Source organism: Lissotriton vulgaris, unplaced genomic scaffold (genome assembly GCF_964263255.1).
Source record: "Lissotriton vulgaris unplaced genomic scaffold, aLisVul1.2 SCAFFOLD_593, whole genome shotgun sequence".
Classification (NCBI taxonomy): domain Eukaryota; kingdom Metazoa; phylum Chordata; class Amphibia; order Caudata; family Salamandridae; genus Lissotriton; species Lissotriton vulgaris.
Window position 1 is genome coordinate 568,426 of NW_028249337.1, and position 24,699 is coordinate 593,124.

The following is a 24,699-nucleotide window of genomic DNA, read 5'->3' on the forward strand; positions in this document are numbered from 1 at the left end:
TATTAACATCTTTAAGGTGCTGTGCATTGTGCCCAGAGCTATATACACCACAGCCCCAATATCCCTAACTAAACATTGACTAGATGTTGTCCATCCAGAGTTCATCATCATATCCTCTTGGCTTCCAAGCAGGGTCACGTCCTATACTCTTCCCAGGGCAGGTCTCAGCTGTGCCTTGCAGTTGACCTCCAAGCCAGGCCAATCCTCAGCTGTGCAGCCCACAAGTATGCTATCTAGGCCTGGCTCAGGAAAAGGGTCATGTATTCCAGGTTTAATCCTATCCTTGGTGGAAACCTACAACTTATGAGCTCTTGTCCTGGTCAGACTCTCCTCTGAGCTAAGCTTCAGAGCTCATTCTAACATGAATAAGAGATACTGTCCATGAAATACTGGTATGTTTGACAAGTTATGGACACGAGAGGACACGGGGGCCAATCACAAACTGAAGCCTTTAAAACATGCATAACTTCAGCTAGTTCCCCATTGAGCAAGTCTTCCATAGAGCATGCCTTCCATATAAGATTGAAGGGCGTTGCATCCAGTGGTCAAAAGGAACGCAGACTGGACCACATATAGCTAATTTATCCTTGGTGTGTATTATCTCTGGGATGTCCGGGTAGGCAAAACAGGAATCCATACTAAGATGAAACTCCATAACTAATATTACTATGGAAAAGACTAGTCTCCCCCACACTAATCACTGCTACCAACCGCCCTTCTTCCCATGCACAGAAGTCACCCAACTTTGTGTTCTCAGAAATCTCAAGTAGATTAGCACTCACTCTTAGGATTCTCTAAACTCTGGGAGCTTCTGCCAGGGAATCCAAAGGGTCAATGTTTTTATCGCACAAGTAGGGTCTGGGAGTAAAACAATTATGAGTGATTTGACATAATGGACAATGCTTTCTATTCACATTCCTTATTTTCCTGTTTTTTTCTATAATCTCTCTCATGCTCTCTCTGGTTCTCTCATAGACATAGTTTCTCTTCTCATCTCTGATAATACCTTCTCTATCTTTCTCTTCTATCTCATTCTGCCCTCTTTGTTCCTCTCTTGCTTTCAGTCCTTCTTCACCCTATTATGTTCTCTTCTCTTTGTTCCAGTAACCAGCAGTCATTATTTTGTTAGCTCCTTCTTTAATGTGACTCCTCCTCTTCTTCTCTCTTGCAGGAGTCCGAAAGAGCCGAGGACCTATCCCTTTGTTCGTGTCCTTCTCCTTGACGGTCTCCGCATTATGGTGCAGCAAGGGCGTTATCTACATTCTGGAAGGACAGAAAGTCCTGAGTGGAATCCCTGATCTCCGGAATGCCATGGTCCCCGGGCTGGCCGCCTTCACCCTGGGTCTCCTCATCATCTGTGCAGTTGGGGCTCTTCAGAAGGAAGTCTTTCTCAGTGTAATGGCCCTGGCCCTCTCTCTCTCAGCTGCCCATGAGATTGCCACGTATTATGACAGTAGCTTTGGCTCGTCTGCCGTGGCCTGTAGCCACCTTATTGTTTGCATCATTGGGGTTTACTTTGGTGTAGCACGAGCTATTCATATCCTTACTACGAAGCGAATCTCCATCCCTGGCACGGATATGGCTAAGGCTAAAGCTGCTGATAAGTCCCAGCTCAACGCCTCAAGCAGAAATGATTTTGTGGTAATCGGTCTTCTTCTGAACATGGCTTCTGCCAGTGTTTTTGGCTGTAGGGTCCTAGGAGTGACCACCAGTCTCTTTGTGGGGCAGGTGCCCTGGCTCTGGACGGCAGCGCTCTTCCAGATTGGCGTTTGTGTCCTATCGTATCGTTGTTTCGATCCTCTGTCAGCCACATTCTTTGGCTTCACCTCTGTCCTAAGGTTTGCTGAAGGTTATTCGTTGCTGTACTGGGTCTGGCAGCCCGATGAGCCTGTTTTCCCAGTCCCATTATTGGTCATTTTTGCTATCTTGTTTTCTGTCCTAGCCCTTTTCATTGCTGGGAAGAGTGTGTGGGACTGCTTGTATCTGCTGTTTTTTGTGGCATACTGCATAGCTGTGGCCTGTCAACCCAATGGTTTCTTCCACGGAGGATCCCAAGGTGTAAATGTGGCAATTTATGTGGCATCAGCCATAATGGCTCTGGCTAAACTTTACAATCTGAAAGCTCCTAAGAAGATCCCAGTGGGGGAGGGGATTTTTAAGAAACTGTTTTCTGCCATGGGTTATTTCAAATTGCGGCAAGAAAAAGAATTACATTTCCCCTACCTTGGCTACTCTAAGTATGCTGATGGCGAAGTGTTGGGTCATGCATGCAGCGTCCTGGCAGCCTTTGCGATCACTATGGCTGTGGATCCAATGGACCCACGTGCCACCGTGGTCCTCCCATGGGTGGTGGTCTCTGGTGGGATTCTGAAGCTTGTCTGTGGCTCAGTTGCCTTCTCTCGTGGGAAGACCCTAGAGAGCTGTGCATTTATTCTCTATGGATTCATGTGGATCATCTGGGGCCTTACTAGGTATGGTGGCCTTTACGGATCCACCAGAGGTTTCCACGTGGCAGTAGGCATCATCGGTTTTATGCTCTTCAATGGCTTCATTATCTTCTGCACACTCTTCCTGAACATAGCTTGGTTCCTCTATTCCCTCACCTTTGAGCTCATCCTCATTAGTTTCTTGCTGGATGCAGTCAATGCGCTCCCCGTTGGGTATGACATTGCTGTCACCATCATTTTCGGCTTGGTCAGCTTCTACTGCTTCCTATCAGGGCTGATCAGTAGCACCTTCGAAGAACCCCAACTGCCCATGGGCCGCCCCCTAGTAAAGCTTCAAGGCTGTGAAGGTGGATCCTCAAAGTGCCCTCATCTTCCTGCCAGGAGGACTACATCTGTCAAGCAGATTGCAGGTAAGGACACTCCATGGTCGAAACATGTCAATGACTTGAATGAAACTAGAAATGATTGAACTGCTTATGAAGATGAACTAAAGCATGATCTTCTTTCAGCTTGAATTGCATTGCACATTTTCAACATCTGAATGCTTTTCTATATTTTGAAACAGTCATATCCAAATGAGCCCTGAACATAGTTTAACATATTGTGGGTTCTGGCGATCTCTTAGTCTTCGTTGACAACAGGGGCACACTTGGATCCATCCAATAAGCAAACAACCCTCGCCATCCTTTTCATGCTGAGGCTTTATCATAATGAAACATCCTGAATTACTGGCTGAAGCAATGAACTGGTGCACATCCAGTCTTACTCTAAATACTTTGCAAACACGTCAAAAAAGTGATTTACTCATTTTTTAGGATACACAATGATGAGTCCCTTGCCTGTAAAAGGGCCTAAACTCAACATTACAGCAGTACACTAGTTTATGTTGCATCTCTAGTTTTTAGGTTAAGAATAGGCTAACAAATCATTAAGTTTGCTTTTTAATCAAATTACTCTCTCAAAATCTTATTTAACAAAGAATACATATATATACAACCACACCAATTGTGACCCAAAGACCTCTGAACACCATCTAGGTCTGCCTTATGAATACAGGAGCAGAGCACTGACTATTTAATGACTGTATTTCTATGAAGGCTGCCCATGTGTTCCTAACAGGATGGTCCCTTTTGTTCTGTTGCAGAAATCATGAAAGATGGAGGAATCTGTGGCATCCCCACGGACACTGTGTATGTGGTGGTCGGAGCCTGTAATCGCCCGTCTGCCGTTGAGAAGGTGTATAGGTATGTGTTCAGTTGAAGACCCTATCTTTCAGTCTGAGAACAGTGCTGAAACACTTGATTTAAGATAAAACCTCTAGATGGAAATACTATACTAAATAATGACACATAAAACATATTTCTGATTAGGAATACTTTGTGGATGAATAGGAAGCTCTCTTCTGTGGTCCTGATAAGCTAGATAGAAGAGGGGGTGCCATGTTTGTTTTTTGACTATATACAACAGATGCAATTCTAAGGATCTATCTTTTCACATAACTTTTTATTTTTTAGATTCAGGTGTTCCACATAAAGGATATCTATTGCAATATCTGGTAGGCTGGGCACAGTGTACTCCATTGTATCTGAAAGTGTCATTTACAGAGAAGGACCTGCAGTCAGAGTCTTCCAAGCTCCTTCCACACTTTTGACATTTGTCCTCATTTTCCATCCAGGACAAAACTCAAGCCCAAGGATGCCCCCATGTCGATCTGGATCTCGAACCTGAGGCAGCTGGAGCCGGCTCGGCATTTGTTCAGTCCCCTGCTGTGGGACTTCATGCAGGCAGTCTGGCCAAACCAGATCAGCTTGGTCATCCCAAGAGGTAAGAAACTGGTTTTGAATCCAGAGGGAATCCACTCAGCACTTGTTCATCATCGCCCTTGAAGGTGATGGTTTAATCTCATTTGTAATTCCACCCAACACTTACACATTGAGTTGGAAGTCACACAAATCTCCATGCTTACTCAGGTCTCCCTTTTCGATTCCCATCCCTGGAACCAAATTTAACTCAATCTGAAGCATGAACCTCCATAGTCAATATTGTTTTTTGCCTATGTCTGTCGCTACTCGCTCTTTCGCACCCACCCTCTCTTCAGGAGAGTTTTGTGCGCATCCACTATATTTTTTATGACACAATGTTTTTTTGTTTCCTTTGAGAAGTATAGGGAGCTTATTACGAGCCTGGTGGTCCATGAACCACCAGAATTGTGGGGCGTGGCGGTAGCTATCTTCAGACCGCTCTATTATGACTAGGGTGGTCGGGCCACCCTGGGACCACCAAAACCGCCTGGTGATGGGGCATGTCTGAGGCCCCTAGTATGCTGGTGATGCCGCTGCAGCACCACCAACTATATTAGGAGTTTCGGCACTGCAGCACTTTTCATGGTGGTGCGACTGCCATGGAAAGTGTGGTGGTGAAGAAAGAAAGGGGGTCCTTCAGGGCCCCCTTGTGCCTCTGTGCCATAGGGTGCATGCAGGGGGGCTCATGGTGTGTCCCCCTGTCTGCATGCACCCCCATGTCCCTGCATGGAACAAAATGCACAACATTGTGTGTTTCAGTATATGCAGGAACATGCTTTGAGGTCCCCTTGTGGTGCTTATTTTAAAGGCATCAGTGTGGGAATGCCAAAGAACTGCCAGCCAACGACTTAAAAAGTAAAATCTGGCAAGCGGTCTGTTTTGGCTTTGGCGGCGTGAAAGTGGGGCAACAGCGTGGCGGCCTGCTCCCACAACTAGAGCCTCACACACTGACTTTGACTTCTACCTATAACCTATAACCTGCTGCTGCTAAAAATATTACTGCATATTGTATTGTATTTAACCCCACCCACAATACTGCTAATTCTGCACTGTACATATATCTGTCCCATATACACACACATAACCTACCTAGCGGTACATGTGCTTCCATGTTCTTTGTCAAAAAGCTTTTTTGACTATCCCAAGAGTGCCAGCACAGCACCATAAAATAAATATATTAATAGCATTTGTAATAGTTGTCTCCCATGAACGAGCTACAGTCCATCAGGTCACATAGGGTAGTCATAATACAGAACGGTAAGCTCCTGATGTGCTTGAGAACCATTGTGTTCTTGTGAATGGTCAACAAATGGACCCAAGTAATTGGTGCTCAGGAATTACATGGCTGTTGAGTGTTCAAGGGGTATTATCACATTTTGCTGATCTTTCCTCTGTTTTATCTTTAATGAACAGGGGACTGGCTGGACTGCTTTGGTCTGAAAGACTCCGCAAAGTACATCGGCACTGCCGAGAGCATTGCCATCCGGATCCCAGACTGCTCCGTAACCACACATCTGATAGATCAGGTGAGCGACTGCTGACACTGCAGTGGTTCCACTGCCACAGTGGGGATGATAGAGACATCTGTGCATCCTGCAAGTGAGCCTGACTCAGGCTAATGGCCTTGACTTGGAAATGGTGCAGCAGACACAAATGTTATACTTTGGGCTGGGTGGGAGGACAGATGCGTCACAATGCCATTTGAGAGGGTATGATGAAGACGCACATGTAGATCCATCAAGATCAGCTGAAAAACAATCCTTTCAATAAGAGGAGCGGCAGACATTTCAATTCCATTCAAGACAGGTGATGGGTAGGCATATAACCAGTACCTCTGTAAGGGTGGGATGGTACAGACATTGCCTTATCATTCAAAAATATGGTTTAATTGATTTCTCCATGTTATTTTTAAGATAATGGAGATCCTTCCTCATACCATTTATTCCAGATGTAAATATAATGTTTTGGAAACCCCTTGATACCTTTAAAGTTGACAGACAAGTGTACGTCTTCGGGAAGGCTGGTACAACTCTGCTCTTCATATAAGTTGGGCGTACACTCATAGAGGGAGGAATGAGACTTCATCTAAGCACCCTTTTAGAAGGTGGTTGTAAAGATAAATCTCTATGTATCACTGTATCCTGTGGTCTATTCGGAGGCCAAGCCCTGCTTCAAGCCCTATATGAAGGAGGTCCCCCTTCTAAGCATGTGGATGAATGTCCATATCCATATGTCCTTTAAGAGAATGAGATTGTGTTCCTCTTGCCACGTCCTTCATAAATATAAGGCATCGGAATTAATCTACTGTTCTCCTGTGTCTAATATTTTTCTCACTTTGTTTTGGATTTTCTACCAAAGTTCAAATCTCACCCCTCCTATGATAGGTTCAGGTGCCCACTATTTTGAATGTAACTGGAATGCCAAGGTGACACATGAAAATGTACAATGGTGAACATATATCACTCTCAGTGACACTCCTTCTGTAGAAGATCTATCCTTGAGCTGAACCAGTCACAGAGATTTTGGTTACAAATAATGTGAAGTATTGAAATTTGGACACGGCACAGATCCCTTTCATTTGAACTGGCCTCTACTCCCACCAGTAATGGAAACACTTTGCCAATGCTAACCTCTATAAGCTTTGCATATGTTCTTGTTAAAAATCCATCAACCTGTATCCGTGAAGAGCACGTCAAGGGATATATCCTAGGGACCAAGGGAGGTATATTCTTCTAAAGTTACAGGACATGACTGATTAGTCACCGGGAAGAAATGCATGTAAAGTCTTCGGCTTACAGGGGCCAGTCACCTGGATACATTTTAATCCTTCGAAGTCAATTAATAAGCACCAGAACTTATAAGTTATAAGCACTGGTTGACTTTAAACACTGGAAGTGGAGTGAATCCACAAGTAAGCTTCTGTCTCCCACCTTGTGATTGAAAACTACTTCTATGCAGCCATTGTGCTCGCAGCTGTATGGAAAGGGCAAGCTCCTGGCCCCATTAATATCAGTAAAAGTTTCGGCTATATTTTCTAACTGACCCAACAAGGTCTTTATTCCAGTGCTCCCACCAGAACATAGAATGCATATGTGGGCATGTGCAGCTTCCTATCCAGTTGCAAGGAATGAAATGTTGAGAGTGTTACTATGAGCAGAGGCTGTGAACTGTGAATGTATCTAAATCCACTGTCTTTGTTTCTCACCAGGTTGGGCCCATTGTGGTTTCTTCAGCCAATCCAAGTGGCGAAGCAGACACAACGCACCACAACCAAGTGTATGCCAAGCTTGGAGACAAGGTATCAATAGTTATAAACCTCAGGGTTTCACTTTTTTATAGTTAGTTGGGATCCAAAGAATTGATTGAGCGAAGAGACCCCTTTGTGGCAGGACTGTAGAGTAGCAGATGGCAGCAAAACCTTCCATAGTTAAACACTCTTAAAGGTAAAATAGCAGTTGTCCAGAGTAAGCCTGAGAAGTTTGCTGCAAAGTCTTCAATATCTACCCTTGAACCTGGTCATCCTCTTTCTGAACCAATGCAAGCGCCTGAATAATCATGGGAGGCGTAACTAGGACAAAGAAAGGTTTGTGTGCACAAGAGAATCTCTAATCCGACTGTATCTGGGGGAAGGAGAAGACCAGGAACATACTATCAAAAGGGAAATTGGAAACCAATATAACAAAGAAAATTGGTTCCATATAATGCAGCATACTAAATTGAGTAATAAAATAACTGAGTGGGTTCTCTGTGTAACTTGAGCTCATAGGTTTGGATGCAGCCATTGTATCATTGTGAAGAGAATACAATAAATACTATTTTGGATAGCAACAAAACCAATTATTGAAAGCTCTGTATAATTCTGCAACTGCCTCGTATTGTCATCATGTTAAGATTAGGTTTGTATCTTTTTAATTGAGGTCTGAGGGTTATTTGTTTTTGTCACAAGTACTAATATTGGCATAGATGACTTAGTTTATGCTCTTTGGACAGAAACCACATTCTAGTCCTGACTCTATAAATTAAATGTTCACACACTTCAAGTCTAATTAATAATACCAGTGCAGCCTCACTACCTTTGCTATCAGACCATATATTTGACCAGATGCTCATGTATGGCTGTTTTTCTTAGGTTGATGGAGTCCTCTGTGATGGGGCTTCTCCGGAGAACATCCCTTCCACCATCGTCAATTGCACCAAGATCGACAGTGGGACCATTGGCTTCTTTCGGATAGGAACAGTGCCCAAATCCCAGGTAAGCCCAGAATATTACCTTGCAATGTCTCAGATCAGACTTATAAGGAGCGTAAAGGAAGCTAAAGTCTCTTGTTGTATTGTTATTGCAAGGTAGAAATTTGGGTGACAGTCACACAGCAGAGATAAAGTATGGAATACTACATTCTATTTCCTGTTGATTCAGGCAGTCTCTGAATAAGAAGTTTGTTTCAGGTTGAATGATACTGATAGAGCGCGCAGTTCTCCCGGGCCACCTGGGTTACCAATTCTTTACACGCACTGGGCCCTGGCGTGCGAATTTTCCAAACACCACACTAATAATTTGGGTGAACCGGGAGAGGATCACTATTTTTCCTCCTGCACGCTGCTATGAGCAATTAAGGTTTGGTTTCACCTCTGCATACCATGTACCTGACTTACCACAGGCACAATTCTTATGACGGACCTGGAGCTATAAGGGAAAATAGTAGACAGGCCTAACATCAGATACTCTTTATAATCAGTAAATACTTTCCACAATTCTGTAAAATGACCACAGACACCTGAGGATGTTTAAAACTTTATATAAGTTTAGAGAGAATATGACAAGGCAATAAGTGATAGGCAGAATAATGCGTCTAACATCAAAATCAACACCATAAAATAGCTATAGATTAATGCTAAGACCATTTGAGTACATGGGAAAACTAAAAGATAGGAGTTTTTAGAACAAAACTAGTCACTGCAACTTTATACTAGAACATAGGATGTGGATGGGACCTAGAACACGTACTTAACCTAAGTGTTTAAACTATTCTTACTAAGTTCACCGCAATCAGGCTAAAGGTAAGGGGAAAATTGGAACATACTAATACAATATAACAGTTGGTAATTTCCTAAAGGAGGGGAGAGAAGGGAACAATTCTAAAACAATTGCATATAACTCGTTCTCAAGGTGATAGAGCAATATCATAGGCAAGAGTGCTTTATTAAGAAATATAATGAGAGGAGAGGGAGAGAGAGAGAGAGAGACGCAAACCCACAGGTTAATATTTACCTAGGTCTGAGAGACGACTAACCCTGGCCACGGGTCAGTTGGAAGGACGGGGACAAGGACCCTCAGGAAGGAATGCCAGAATGCGAGCAGGTACAGCTCACGGACCGTAAGGACAGGATACCCCTCAGGATTTGAGATCAGGACTGGGCTCACCAAGGTACGACCAACACCCACAGCTTCAGAAGCAACGCCAGCGTTACCCCTTTCTGCAAGTAATCCGCCAGTAACCCCGATTGGGTTTTCGAATTTCCCAGCAAAGTGCTTCGCCAGCACTTAGGATTATTTCCACCCCTTAGGAGTTTGTGGAAAGTATGGACAGAGTGCTCCGCAGCACTTCAGATTGAGCACCTATAGAGTTCGTAGGGTCAGTGACAGGTCTGCTACTCGGACAAGTCGGACAATTTTCCTAAGCTAAACTAGGGCAGTTATACTGTTTTGGGGTCCCTCAGACCACCCACTAATGTTGCAAGTGACAGTTTCCCACATTATGATTGGTCAGGAGAGGTGGTGTGGTCATTACCACCTCCTAGAATTCAACTTTCTCATCCAAATAATAAAATTTTCCTACCCGCCCCTTGGGTTCACGTTCCCATGCATAGAATACAATAGAAAATCTGAGTGCACAAGACATTGCAACAAAATCAGTTATTCTCAAGGTGAGTGTCCTCATCTTGTGCTGGGTTTCTCAGGCGCATTTGGCTTCTGGGGCCAGCTGGCTGGTTTCAGCTTCTGCGCAGTTAGGACTTTCCCCGGTCACCTGACAGGGTTCAGAGGAGCCTCAGCATGGCGTCGCTCATGTATGCCCCAGCCCACAAAGACGCGGTACATGAAAAGTAAGCGAGAACGAATTAAAATCACATATAAAAATGATCACACTGTATACCATGATAAAATACTAACCAACCCTTATTTTATAATGACTATAGCATTATTGTTTAGTGCGGAAAAACAGATAGGCTAAAGCAGCGGTAGCAAGCGGAGAGCATGGTGAGAGACAAGCGGCCATGTTTGCAACAGTGCGCATGAGCACAAACTCCCTCCAGAATGCGAGTGCGTCACATCACATGGGTATGACCGACGCATGCGCAGACTGAATTACAGCGAAGCAGCCGATTTTAGTGCAAGCTTCGTTAGTATGAGAAAAGACATACAAGCAAGCATCCTGGGGACACCCGCGTGTTTGGAAAAACATTCAATAAATGACGAACAATAGTGTTAATATGATTATACGGTTTAGGCAATGGTTTTGTATGAGAGCAGGGCGCTTGCACGCGAATCCCAGCTCCATCAATCCCCTCTTTGATGATATTTACTATCATCACCACATAGAAGGAAACAGATGCCAACTTTTCTCATTCATCCATATCACTCATCTGGATTTCAACAAATTTATCGTTGAGTTTTCTTGCAGCTTCTCTATGAGAGTGGTGATTTTTCACTTTTTTGTAAATTTCACTCTTTAACTCCTCTAATTCTAAATCATCAATATTTCTTTTCACCCCCCTCTTATTTACAGTATATTTCTTTTTGCACCTCTGGCATTTGCAGCAGATAAAAATTATTAATACAACTACACCTATTATAACTATTGGCATCAGTATTTTCCACAAAAGACTTCTACCTAGGTTAGTAAACCAACTACCTATAGAGAAGAGACCTCCAGTCAGTCTCGTCCAGGCACTGTCAACCTCCAATGGTTTGAGTTCTTTTTCCAAATTAGTTATGTTTTTCACATATTGTTTTAGTTCGATACTTTTATCAGGAATGTAAGTGCAACAATGTTGCGCTTTCAGCATTCTACAGACTCCGCCCTCTTTTGCTAATAGGGTGTCAAGGGCAAGACGGTTTTGCAAAACCATTGATCTGATCGCAACCATTTCAGTATTGACCAGCAGGAATCCAGCAGCAGTGTCCGTTGATAACCGGTCCACTACTGTAGACAATTTGCATATTCTATGAGTGTTCAGAACTACCCCCATTCCAGGTATCAGTGCACTAAAAATATCACCTATAATTTCACCTACACTTTCACGTTTACTACGCACTAAGCCATTAGTTTCTTCATCGCTTCCAGCTGCATTATTCACATGGTATATTTTCGGGAAAACAATGCCAAAGTAGCAGCTTCCATACCAGTGATCCGGCAATTTGAAATAAGCCTTGTTCCCACATATATAATATATTCCGGGGAACACAGGTTCTGACCCATTTTTGAAACCCCAACCTCCAATTACCTTGTAATTATGTTCACACTCGCTGGAACCGATGAATACATTGTTATAGTACTCTGTCTTTTCCCTATGAATACAAAGTTTCCCCTTTCGTTCAAAATCCAGCAACAAGGCAGGACTAGCTTCGCCTTGCGAGGTGTTATCCAAGTGCTCAGCCCACCTAGGGACTCTATCCTTTTCGTCATGTGCCTTCTTCTGAAACTTTTCTCTCCTTCTGTCTGCCATCTTTATAAACATCTTTTCCTGCTCTTGCAGAGAACAGGTTAGATTATCTTCTCTTGCTTTATCTAAATCTATGTTACCTATAGTCAGGAAATATTCTCCCATATAGCGGGTCACGTCACTTGTAGTATGTACACGATTCAGGTGTCCTCTAATAGGAAGTTCAGAAAATACTACATCATCATTTGAATAATAGTACTGTAAAGTGCTTCTATAAAACAAGCTAGCTAATATACTACAGGAGATTCCATAGGTCAAAGGTAGATGGTGGTATGTCACACCTTCAGCCACTGAAGTTGGCAGCTTCATGCAGACATAACAGTCCTCTATTTCCATAGCTTCTACGTAATGCACTAACAAGTTAGCAAAAACATTTAGATGCGTCCTGTTTCTCATTTTGTGAAAATGTAGTCCATCCTCATCTGGTGCTTCTAAATTAGGTCGAGTGTGTGTCAGTCCTACTCGTTTGTCGCGTCTTTCTAGGCTTCGTGGTGTTTCTGCAGTCTGTACAACCCCTACGTCTACTGCTTCGGGTTCAGTAGGGGACAAGTTAGGATTTTTACTTATCATAAAAGGTAGAAAAACGGTTAGTCCTATCCACATTACTATTAACATGGCTACACTACACAAGCATATTTTACAACAGGTTTTAAGACACCCACACCGGGATCTCCCAGAGACATTCGGATCAGACATATTTAGCTTACAGGTGGCTTTTGCTACCCCTCTTCGTTTCTTTGCACCAAAGGCTCACTTCGGGGCTCTCTCAAGGAGGGTCTTCGTCCGAACTCCGATCGGCAATGGACTCGTCGTCACTGTTGCCACTGTGGTGTGGCTCGTCAATTTCCTCCAACACAAAGTACGTCCACTCAGGGCTCCGATACAGTCGGTTCTGTTTCTTTATTCTGTCGCTCTTTCTTAGCGATTTGCCTTGGGCTGCCTTTCTTTCGCTTTCAGCCCTTTTTCTGTCTTTTAGTTTTTCTTCGACTGTTTTTAGTCTGAGCCTCAGTCTCTTGACGTATCGGGGTGCACTTCTGCCTCCGTGCCTCCCAGTTGTTGAGGAAACTTGGCCTTCTTCGTGCACTCTCTTTACTTTTTGATGTGGCACCTCGGTTTCCCTGCCTGTCTGACTTGTTCCAGGTCTTTCGTCTATTTCTTCTGCCTGGCCCCTATTCTGTCCCTGCTCAGATTCGAATCGTACTCGCTTTTTATTTTTTGTTATTTTTGTTTCCGTTGTCTGAGCACTTTGATCTAGTTCTATCTGTTCCTGTTCATGCTCTTCGATCTCTTCGTTTTCTTCTGCATGAACGTCAGCTCTAATTTCTAACTGTCCCTTTCCCACTTCTGGAGTTTCAGGAGAAGTTTCGATGTCTTGATCTGACCCTACTTGGCCTACGTCCTGATCAGGTGTGTTGTGGCTTTCGTTGACCTGACCTTCTTCTTCTATTTCTAACTCACCTGGACTATCCCACTCACTGTCTAAGTAGGAATATTTCCGGGTTCGTATTGGATCATGAACCTGGTCGTCGGCGGGGTACCATTCAACGTCTCGACTTGTGCTCGGCAGTTCAATGTCAGCTAGCTCCGGACTCTCCTCCTCGGAAGCTTCTTCAGCTGAGCTGCCTTCAGCTCCAGTCGCGTTTTCTCCAGATACCCGCTTTGTGTGGCTGGCGTGGATCCACTTCGGTACACCAGCGCACTTTACAGCAGTTGTAGTGACGAGGATCACTTGTCGTGGCTTTCCCCACCTCGGTTTCAGGCAACTGCTCCGGGTGTGTTTCTTTAACGCCACCCAATCTCCTGGTTGCAGTTTATGTGCCGGAGTCTTTGGCCACTCGTCTTCAGTCTCTCCGATCTGCTGAGAGAGAGAACGCACTTGGTCACCCAGCTGCTTGCAGTATTCTAATACCATATCATCAGAAATGCTTAGCAGTTTGTGTCCGGGCACCCAAGCCTGTCGCATCACTCTTCCCATCAACACTTCATGGGGACTTAGGCCAGTTTTTCTGTTCGGGATACTTCTCAGACTCATCAGCACAAGGGGTAAAGCCTCTATCCAGTTCATCTTTGTGGAATCACACATTTTGGCCAATCTGGATTTCAGGGTGCCATTTATTTGTTCCACTACCCCAGAAGCCTCTGGATGGTAGGCACAGTGCAATCTTTGCTTCATTTTGAAGGCTTTACAGAGTTCCTCTAAGACATCGTTGGCAAAATGCCCACCTTGGTCCGTTTCGATTGTCTCTGGAATTCCGTACCTAGGTATCAACTCCCTGAGCAATAACTTGGCTGTGGTGAGAGCATCATTTTTCTTAGCTGGATATGCTTCCACCCACCTGGAGAATAGGCAAACTATGACTAGGATATATCTATACCCTTTACATTTAGGCATGGTTATGAAGTCTGCCTGCATCCTGACAAAGGGACCTATTGCCTTTCCAACTGTACTTTGTTCTACTACAGTCTTTTTCCCTGCATTGAATTGCTGACACACTAGGCCCCTCTGGCAAAGCCTTTCCGCCTGGTTCCTGAATTTTGAATTACAGAACACCCTGTCAAACACCCGACACATTGCGTCCCTTCCCATATGTGTTGGTTCATGTATCATTCTGATCATGGGGTCAATCAAACTATCAGGCAGTACAGGCACCCCAGTCGAGTTTACCACCACACCATCATCTCTCAGTTTGCATCCATTTGCTGCCCACCTTCCTTTTTCCTGCCTGTCTGTCGCCTGTTGCAAATCCTTTAATTCTTCCCACGTTGACACATTCTCAAACAACATAAGTTGGCAGCTGGTTCCATCCCACAACGCAATTTGGAGTGACATATGGTATCGGGCACAAAACTGTGCAATTTGGTCAGCGTACCTATTACCGGCAGTCACATCATCATTTCCAGATTTGTGAGCCGCACACTTGACCACAGCCAATTCTTTGGGCAATTGGATAGCTTCCAGTAAGTTATGCACCACCTTTCCATTTCTGATAGGAGTGCCTGAGGACGTCATGAATTCTCTTTGCAGCCACAACTGGCCGAAGTCATGAACAACCCCAAAACAATACTGGCTGTCTGTGTAAACAGTTATTCTCTTGTTCTTACCCCTCTTACATGCTCTGGTTAACGCGATGAGCTCTGCCACTTGTGCAGATTTCACCTCGCTCATGTAAGATGCTTCTATTGTTTCTGTCAATGTAACCACAGCATAGGCAGCACTTAGGCTCCCACTTTCATGTCTTAAACACGAGCCATCCACGAACATTGTCTTATCCCCATCAAGTAACGCTATTTCACGGATGTCAGGCCGGGGCTTGGTACTGAACTCAGTTAGATCGATGCAATTATGCTCCCCTTCCTCTTCAATTTCTACATCCAGGGGGATAGGTAACAATGTCGCAGGGTTTAGTACATTGCACCGGGAAATAGTGACATTCTCGGCACCAATCAAAATTCTCTCATACTTAGTCAGCCGACTAGGTGTGAGGTACTGGGTCTTAGTTCTAGTCAATAGGATAACAACAGAATGAGGAACATATACAGTGACATGATGTCCCATGACAATGTTCTCACTCTGTTCCAAACTGACGCAAGTAGCAGCAACTGCTTTCAAGCATCCAGGTAATCCAGCCGCCACCGGATCTAGGGTGGCCGAAAAGTAGGCCACTGGTCTTCTAACTAGTCCGTGCTCCTGGGTCAGGACTGAAAGAGCACAATTCTCTCTTGTGTCACAGAATAGCTCAAAGTGCTTGGTGTAGTCAGGCATACCCAGTGCAGGAGCAGAACATAGACAGTTTCTCAGAGTCACCCAAGCGTTCATGCTCTCACTGTCCCAACTGACGGGGTCTTCTACGCCTTTCTTCGTCATATTTATCAGGGGTCTGGCTAGAGCAGCGAATCCTACAATCCATTGTCTGCAGTAACCCACCACTCCCAAGAACATTCTCACCTCCTTCTGAGTTCTGGGCAGTTCCATTGCTTTAATTATTTTGATTCTTTCGGGGGTAACTTTCCTTATTCCCTTTTCGATCTGGTGCCCCAGATATTTCACTGAATTTTTACAAATTGTAACTTGTCAGGTGACACTTTATGTCCTCCCTTTCCTAAGTGATTCAACAAGGCAATGGTGTCAGTGACGCAGTCATTTTGGGTTTTAGATGCCACTAACAGGTCATCTATGTACTGCACCAAAACAGACTCTCTTGGCAGCACTAGGGATTCAAGGCACTTTTTTAATATCTGGTTGAAAATCGATGGACTTTCGGTGTACCCCTGGGGGACACGATTCCAGACATAGATATGGCTGTCAAATTCAAAACTGAAAAGGAACTTGCTTTCTGGATGCAGTGGGATGGAGAAGAATGCATGGCATAAGTCGATGACAGTGAACCATTCTGCATTCCAGGGAATCTGATATAGTATCACAGCAGGGTTGGGTACAATAGGGCAGCACGGCACAACAATTTGGTTTACTTTGCGTAAATCTTGCACCACCCGGTACTTTCCACTAGGCTTTTTGATCCCAATGATTGGTGAATTACAGGGACTGCTCATTACTTCCTCTATTATCTCTGCTTCGAGTAGCCGGGTAATTTCAGTCGCTACTCCAGCTTTTACTTCTGCACTCATTTTGTACTGTCTGGTTTTGGGGTATACAGCATTTGTTTTTATGGCTATCTTAACTGGGTCCACATTTGCCATTAAACCTACATCTTTCCTGTGAAATCCCACACTTCTGGAACTACTCTTAACTGGAGCTCTTCAGGTAAATCTACAACTGTCAAAGGTTTGATATCCGAATCTTGTCTGACTAACATCAGCTTGTATACACCATCTTCATCGGGTGTCTGAATTTCGACGCCTTTTGGTGTGCAATAGATGGTACAATTCATTTTGCACAACAAATCACGTCCTAGCAGGTTCACAGGACTGGAATCACAGACTACAAATCTGTGCATTTCTTTGAAATTTCCTATAGAAACTTCCATTGGTTCGGTTACTGGAGTACTTATTATTTGATTTGAGACGCCCACTACTTGGATCGCTTCTCCCGAGAGGGGTAGGTTAGGAACATCCACTGTTCTTACAGTAGATCTGGTAGCACCAGTGTCCAACAGAAAGGTGACGTCTTTTCCCTCAACCTTTCCTTCAATGTATGGTCCAGTCTGGTCTACCGGTAAGGAGGCGCCAAGCACGCACTCCTCATCCTCCCCTCTCAGGCCCCGTCAATCTTGATCTTCACAGAGGAAGGTATCATTTAGCAAGTACTGTGGAATGATTGCATTTCTTTCACTCTCAACTTCCCATACTTCCGCCCTCTCATTCTGCTGACCCTGACTCTTAAAATTCTGTCTAGGAGCGCGAGGTACGGGAGGTAATTTTACCTGTTGCTGGTTCTTTCTTGTCCCCTCTTTCGGTACCTGTGGATTTAAACCATTTACAGGGGCATTACCGGCCTGCAGGTGTGGACACTCGTCTCGCCAATGCCCTATCTGGCCGCACCCATGGCACGGAAACTTTTTCATGGCTTCTTCCCGACTCATTTTAGCTCGGGGCTTTCCTCCTCCCCCAGCAGTGGTATTCTGAGCATTATTACTGGAAGTCAATTTATTTAACTGTTTTTCCTGCTGTTCAGCTAATTTCACCTGTGCCCACATTACCTTTTCCTTGAGGGATTTCTTTTTATTTTCGATTTCATCTTCACAGTATTTTGCATATTTTAGGACATCTTCTATGGGCTTTCCCTGCCAACTGATTTTATTATCTCGAATCCATTGTGAAATTTCAGGTCTTAATCCCAGCACAAATCTGTAACTGAAATGGGTCATGTCTTTCATGTCTACGTTATCGATACCACTGTACGTTTTGAATACCTGCAGTAATCTCTCATAAAATGAGTGCACCGTTTCATCACGTTCCTGGGTGGTTCTATCTATTCGGGTCCAATCTGTCTCCTTTGCTGGCACCTTTTTCTTGAGGTATTGTATGACTTGCTCATACTTCCTCATTACTTCAGGTGCGGGAGCTCCTGTTTTCTCATCTCTGGGGAATTCCTCACTGGGCCAATCAATTTCAATTTTACAGTCGGTCCACAAATCTACAGGGACCACAATGTCGAAAAACCCATCCAGGTCTTTCAAGAGGCATTTCTGAACTTTTATGAAGCGTTCTACCTGCCTGTACCAGTCAACTGGCTTCTCACGTAATTTCGGGAAGTCATTTGTAAATGACACAATATCCTGTCTGGACCAAGGGACATGGACATATTTTCCTCCCGGGACCTCTCTCATAGGGCACAATTTTTCCGTTGGTGTTACTTCCTTTAACACGAATTCTGAAGCCTGTGACTTAGCCCTGCTGTCTTCCTTTTTCTTTGCCCACCTGGTTCTCCACTTCCCCACCTCTCCCCACTTTTGCAGGAGCTTCAATAATTCCTTTACTTGGATCTGTTTTCCCATCACATTCAGGCTTTCTAAATCCTTGTCTGAAAAATCTACTCTGTAGGGTTTCTGGAGAATTTTGGAGCGACTAACATCAATTCCCATTTCTGTGGCTGTATCCATTATCATTTCATGGAGCAACCTAGCACTCCGGGTAAGGTTTTTGCTGATAAACAGTAATTCTTCTTCACTGTACGAGCTTAGGCGCTCAACTCCTACGTTTCCAGCCATCATTTCTTCTATTTCTATTCTTAATTTATATATTTCCAATGCTTTAGGTTGGGGAGTGGTCTCCTTCTCCAGATCCTTTGTCCATCTGTCCAATTCTTCTGGGGAAACTAAGGTGGCACTCCTAGCCCCAGTTGCACCTTCAATCAACACCTCCTTTGGTCTTGTCTCGCTTCTTGCCCCCGATGTACTAATTCTAGACTCTCTTATGGGCAAATCCATCAAAACTACAGATTCACACTCACTTTCCTGATCCTCATCTATGAATACTTCCTTCCTCGGGGTCGGGATGCTAGGAGTAGGCAGTATTGGGGTGATAACAGGAGGATGGGGACTAGTCAGGTCATTTCTATACAGTGGAATAGCTGGACCAATAGTTACTGGAATAGTCAGGGAATCAGGATGGGGATGTATCTGGGCAATGGTTCGAACTAAATCCTCTCGCTGTTTAGCCAGGGCTTCTTTCTCTTTTTCCTGCAACCCCCTTTCTGCAGAATTGCCATGCAATACCTGAGGTACCAAGGAAGGATAAATACTTGGGGCAGTTGGAGTGACCAATCGGGGTGGACCTTCTCCGAAGGGTTGATAATTTGGGACCGTGGGTCTAGGTCTGCAAAACCCATCCCCCTCACTGGTTTTACTGTCTGTACCTGTTCCATCTGTATCACTATCCCTCCCACTTCTGGGATATTTGGCAAAGGGATTTGGAGAATGCATAGGCTCTGACTCTGCAACATATGGAGGTGGATTTTTCATTAACAAATCTTCCAGGTGCTCATCTTCTGAGTCCCCCACGGGCATTAAGTGATGGGTCTTTTCTTTACATTTTCCTTTTCTCTCTTCCAATACCCCCATCATAGGGAATAGCCCTTCAGTCAACATAGATTGCCTCCACTGTTTCATTTTCTGCTCTTTGGTCTGCGCTTGAACCCTCGGATACCATTTACTCACTCCCTTATCCATCCGGGGTTTATCTCGCTCTGCCGCCTCAATCTCCCATTCCTCCAGGGCTTCGTACTGTGTCAACCTAGGTCTAGGGTGTAATTCATTCATGCGGGTCCTTAGGTTAAACAGAATCCGACCATTAAATGTGCCTTCAACAGGAAATGCTAGGACTCCGTCATCTACAGTATACTTTGCCCAATTTTCTAACCAGACACAAGTGTGGTACCCTTTATCAAACAGCATGAAAGAAGCAGGGGTATTTGGCGGGGGAATGAGCACGCCTTCCCTCGTTCTAATGGGCTTGTCAGTCTTGAAATTTTTTTTTATTTTATCAGAAAATGACAGTTTCCTCTTTACTCCATACATCATGTGCGGTCTACCTCGTCTAAGCTGATCCGTATGAAATCCTAGGTACTTTGGGTTCGGTATGAAATCTGGATACCACATGCAACTCTCCAGACTTGCTTCTAACTCGGCTTGATTAATTTTGTTTACCTTTGTGCTTCCAATGCTAGCGCGACTTATATTTCGCACCACCCAATCAGGTCAGAGAATACAAATACTGTTAACCAATGGGTGCGCGGCCTTTTCGCAAGACTGAGTCTCACGCTTGGGCACTCACCCCTCCTTTACAAATTCAGCTCCACTACACACCCGCTGTCTTGACCAATGCCAGCGCGGCACGGAGTGACGTCAGAGCAGCTCTCCGACTGACTCCCTCCTTCACAAGGTAACGGAAACTTTTTACTCTCTCTAAAGTGCAAGTGCACGTTTTAGTCAACAACACACAATGTTTGCCACTATGTCTGAGTGTTCTAAAGAGAGAAAAGACTTTTCTTTCGCTACTAGTAAACCACTTCTGTCTACTTTTCATTCACTCTGGATAGACTTCTTTGCCTGTCCCTTCACACTAGTAACATAGAACCCGTTATTCTTCTGACTCATCCACCTTAGTCGGGGATATGTACTGAGCCAGGATTTCACCAGCGAACTATTTTACTTACCAGACAAGCCTCGGAGACCCTACTACTCCTTCCGTATGCGACCCTTACTAGGTGATATCGCAATGAAAGTTTTATAAAGGACTCGTAGCTATCATTCACTCCAGAAACAAAAAGGTCCTAATTAGTGCTTCCAGTTATCCTTAACCCTGCACTAATACCTCAAACCTAGTGACTTCAACAGCTAACCGGATTCTGCTCACCGTTAGCTAAATACTTCCCCGGGGATTCGGACTACACTGAACATTCACAAACACTGGTTAATATAACATTTATAGCAGCAATGCAAAAATCATATACATTTACATATAAATCCTTAAAACATTTCAAAAATATTTGAACCTAATACAGTAGAAAATCAGCAGCACATTTAATTTTCACGGTTTGTTTATGACCTATCCTGTCTACCTAATCTAACTAGTCCAAACCATCCTCTGGCTGCCAGAAAATTACTGATAGAGCGCGCAGTTCTCCCGGGCCACCTGGGTTACCAATTCTTTACACGCACTGGGCCCTGGCGTGCGAATTTTCCAAACACCACACTAATAATTTGGGTGAACCGGGAGAGGATCACTATTTTTCCTCCTGCACGCTGCTATGAGCAATTAAGGTTTGGTTTCACCTCTGCATACCATGTACCTGACTTACCACAGGCACAATTCTTATGACGGACCTGGAGCTATAAGGGAAAATAGTAGACAGGCCTAACATCAGATACTCTTTATAATCAGTAAATACTTTCCACAATTCTGTAAAATGACCACAGACACCTGAGGATGTTTAAAACTTTATATAAGTTTAGAGAGAATATGACATGGCAATAAGTGATAGGCAGAATAATGCGTCTAACATCAAAATCAACACCATAAAATAGCTATAGATTAATGCTAAGACCATTTGAGTACATGGGAAAACTAAAAGATAGGAGTTTTTAGAACAAAACTAGTCTATAAACAACTTTATACTAGAACATAGGATGTGGATGGGACCTAGAACACGTACTTAACCTAAGTGTTTAAACTATTCTTACTAAGTTCACCGCAATCAGGCTAAAGGTAAGGGGAAAATTGGAACATACTAATACAATATAACAGTTGGTAATTTCCTAAAGGAGGGGAGAGAAGAGAACAATTCTAAAACAATTGCATATAACTCGTTCTCAAGGTGATAGAGCAATATCATAGGCAAGAGTGCTTTATTAAGAAATATAATGAGAGGAGAGTGAGAGAGAGAGAGACGCAAACCCACAGGTTAATATTTACCTAGGTCTGAGAGACGACTAACCCTGGCCACGGGTCAGTTGGAAGGACGGGGACAAGGACCCTCAGGAAGGAATGCCAGAATGCGAGCAGGTACAGCTCACGGACCGTAAGGACAGGATACCCCTCAGGATTTGAGATCAGGACTGGGCTCACCAAGGTACGACCAACACCCACAGCTTCAGAAGCAACGCCAGCGTTACCCCTTTCTGCAAGTAATCCGCCAGTAACCCCGATTGGGTTTTCGAATTTCCCAGCAAAGTGCTTCGCCAGCACTTAGGATTATTTCCACCCCTTAGGAGTTTGTGGAAAGTATGGACAGAGTGCTCCGCAGCACTTCAGATTGAGCACCTATAGAGTTCGTAGGGTCAGTGACAGGTCTGCTACTCGGACAAGTCGGACAATTTTCCTAAGCTAAACTAGGGCAGTTATACTGTTTTGGGGTCCCTCAGACCACCCACTAATGTTGCAAGTGACAGTTTCCCACATTATGATTGGTCAGGAGAGGTGGTGTGGTCATTACCACCTCCTAGAGTTCAACTTTCTCATCCAAATATTAAAATTTTCCTACCCGCCCCTTGGGTTCACGTTCCCATGCATAGAATACAATAGAAAATCTGAGTGCACAAGACATTGCAACAAAATCAGTTATTCTCAAGGTGAGTGTCCTCATCTTGTGCTGGGTTTCTCAGGCGCATTTGGCTTCTGGGGCCAGCTGGCTGGTTTCAGCTTCTGCGCAGTTAGGACTTTCCCCGGTCACCTGACAGGGTTCAGAGGAGCCTCAGCATGGCGTCGCTCATGTATGCCCCAGCCCACAAAGACGCGGTACATGAAAAGTAAGCGAGAACGAATTAAAATCACATATAAAAATGATCACACTGTATACCATGATAAAATACTAACCAACCCTTATTTTATAATGACTATAGCATTATTGTTTAGTGCGGAAAAACAGATAGGCTAAAGCAGCGGTAGCAAGCGGAGAGCATGGTGAGAGACAAGCGGCCATGTTTGCAACAGTGCGCATGAGCACAAACTCCCTCCAGAATGCGAGTGCGTCACATCACATGGGTATGACCGACGCATGCGCAGACTGAATTACAGCGAAGCAGCCGATTTTAGTGCAAGCTTCGTTAGTATGAGAAAAGACATACAAGCAAGCATCCTGGGGACACCCGCGTGTTTGGAAAAACATTCAATAAATGACGAACAATAGTGTTAATATGATTATACGGTTTAGGCAAGGGTTTTGTATGAGAGCAGGGCGCTTGCACGTGAATCCCAGCTCCATCAATACAACCTGAATGGCTCCAAAGCTTCTAGGCAACCTACAAAGATATAGAGTCAAGAAAGTACTAGCCTTGTCCTGAAAGTGATGGAGAATGTATAAGGTGCTAAACTATATTTTGTACAGAGCAGTACAAAAGAGCTTTGCCATGGGAAGACAACCACTAGGACACTCTTGTTTATTGAAAATGTAAATTCTGAAAGTTCTTACATGTAAATGTTATAAGATATTGCAGAATGTATGGCCATTGCTCATGATGTCACAGGACATAATATTGAAAGAGTCAAATAGTAATTCTTCTTGGCAATAAAGCAAAGGCCTTGTAATCCATTCATCTGGAGGCCAAGTACCATTAGTGAGGTGGGAAGGAAGTTAAGAAAGTAAATTCTACTTTAACTAACAGTATTGATGGCTTTCGTCTCAGGTGCTGCAACTCTTTGAGGAGGTCCAGAAGAAGCATAGCGCTGACTTGGTGACAACACAATCCTTGGAGCTGCCAAACATGTTCAGCACCCTCGCGGACCAAGTAAACACTGATGGCTCTGAAGACAATCTGCAACAATCATCCTACATCAACGAAGCGTTCTCCACTGAAGACGAGCAGCTGTGAGCATCACATTGCTACAGACTAATGTCCACCTAAATGAGGGATAACTACAAGATTCTTAAAGGAGCAGCATCTACTGAGTAAACCAGCCTGTGAATTGTGGTTCCTTCCTGTTTCAAATGATCTCCATTGAATACCAAGCAATAGCATCAAGATACTGCTCATCTAATCATTGTAGCTGTGAAACAGTGCCTTGTTGACTTGGGGCTCATTAGCAAAGGGGTACAGTGTGCATGTACTCTACATTACATGGTCCCTGAGCCCTGCATGTCTCTTCAGACACCAGATTTCAGCTGTAAACTGGCCCCCAGTGTTTTTTCTTGCTCAATCATTATCTTTTTTTTAGAGTTTGTGTCTATAGCTTTTACAGTGGAAAGACATTGATTTCAAAATGTTTTGATATAAAATTGAAATGGAAAATGAAAAAAGCATCAACGCTACAGCATCTACAATAACATGTGCCATTGAACATCTATCTACCAGAGATTTGCTTGACTAGACAACAGGCCTTATTCAGAGATTGGTGGTATTTACTCACTCCGCCAGGGTGCAGAGGACATTACTTCTGCCACACTGATAAACAGAGGACCCCCCTATTTAGAGATTGCTGCTGGCCCAGCAATGATCTCTGTACCTTCAGATGAACTGCTGCCATGGAGGTTCATTTGAAGGTATCCAAAGGTTTGATGGATGGTGTCCATCAGGTATGACAGCCGTACCCTAAACATATTGTTTTTCCAAAAACGTACTTACAAAGTTAGTTAAAAAAAACGAATAACCCCCACACCAAGGGAGTTGTTTCCCTGGAGGTGGAGGTTATTACTTTAATGTTTATTTTTGTCAGCATCCCGTTTAATGATTTGTCTGCTGGATTACATTACGTGACTCTTCTGACCAGTCCGCATCATGGCCTCCTGGATAAGTGTAAGCAACGCGGGAAGCTAAACCCCACCAAAGGCATCC

The 24,699-nt window shown here is 44.1% G+C and overlaps 1 protein-coding gene across 1 annotated transcript in view; it reads left to right on the forward strand.

Annotated features, from left to right (window-relative positions):
• Positions 1 to 24,489, forward strand: part of LOC147663605 (uncharacterized) — a 32,334-nt gene extending 7,845 nt beyond the window's left edge. Inside the window, exons 3-9 of the mRNA XM_086950327.1 lie at positions 1,172 to 2,857; positions 3,592 to 3,691; positions 4,123 to 4,271; positions 5,663 to 5,775; positions 7,458 to 7,547; positions 8,379 to 8,501; positions 23,554 to 24,489. Coding sequence (XP_086806453.1) covers positions 1,172 to 2,857; positions 3,592 to 3,691; positions 4,123 to 4,271; positions 5,663 to 5,775; positions 7,458 to 7,547; positions 8,379 to 8,501; positions 23,554 to 23,739 — 2,447 coding nt within the window. The 3' untranslated portion in view covers positions 23,740 to 24,489. The remainder of the gene's footprint in view (positions 1 to 1,171; positions 2,858 to 3,591; positions 3,692 to 4,122; positions 4,272 to 5,662; positions 5,776 to 7,457; positions 7,548 to 8,378; positions 8,502 to 23,553) is intronic.
• Positions 24,490 to 24,699: the final 210 nt, after the last annotated feature.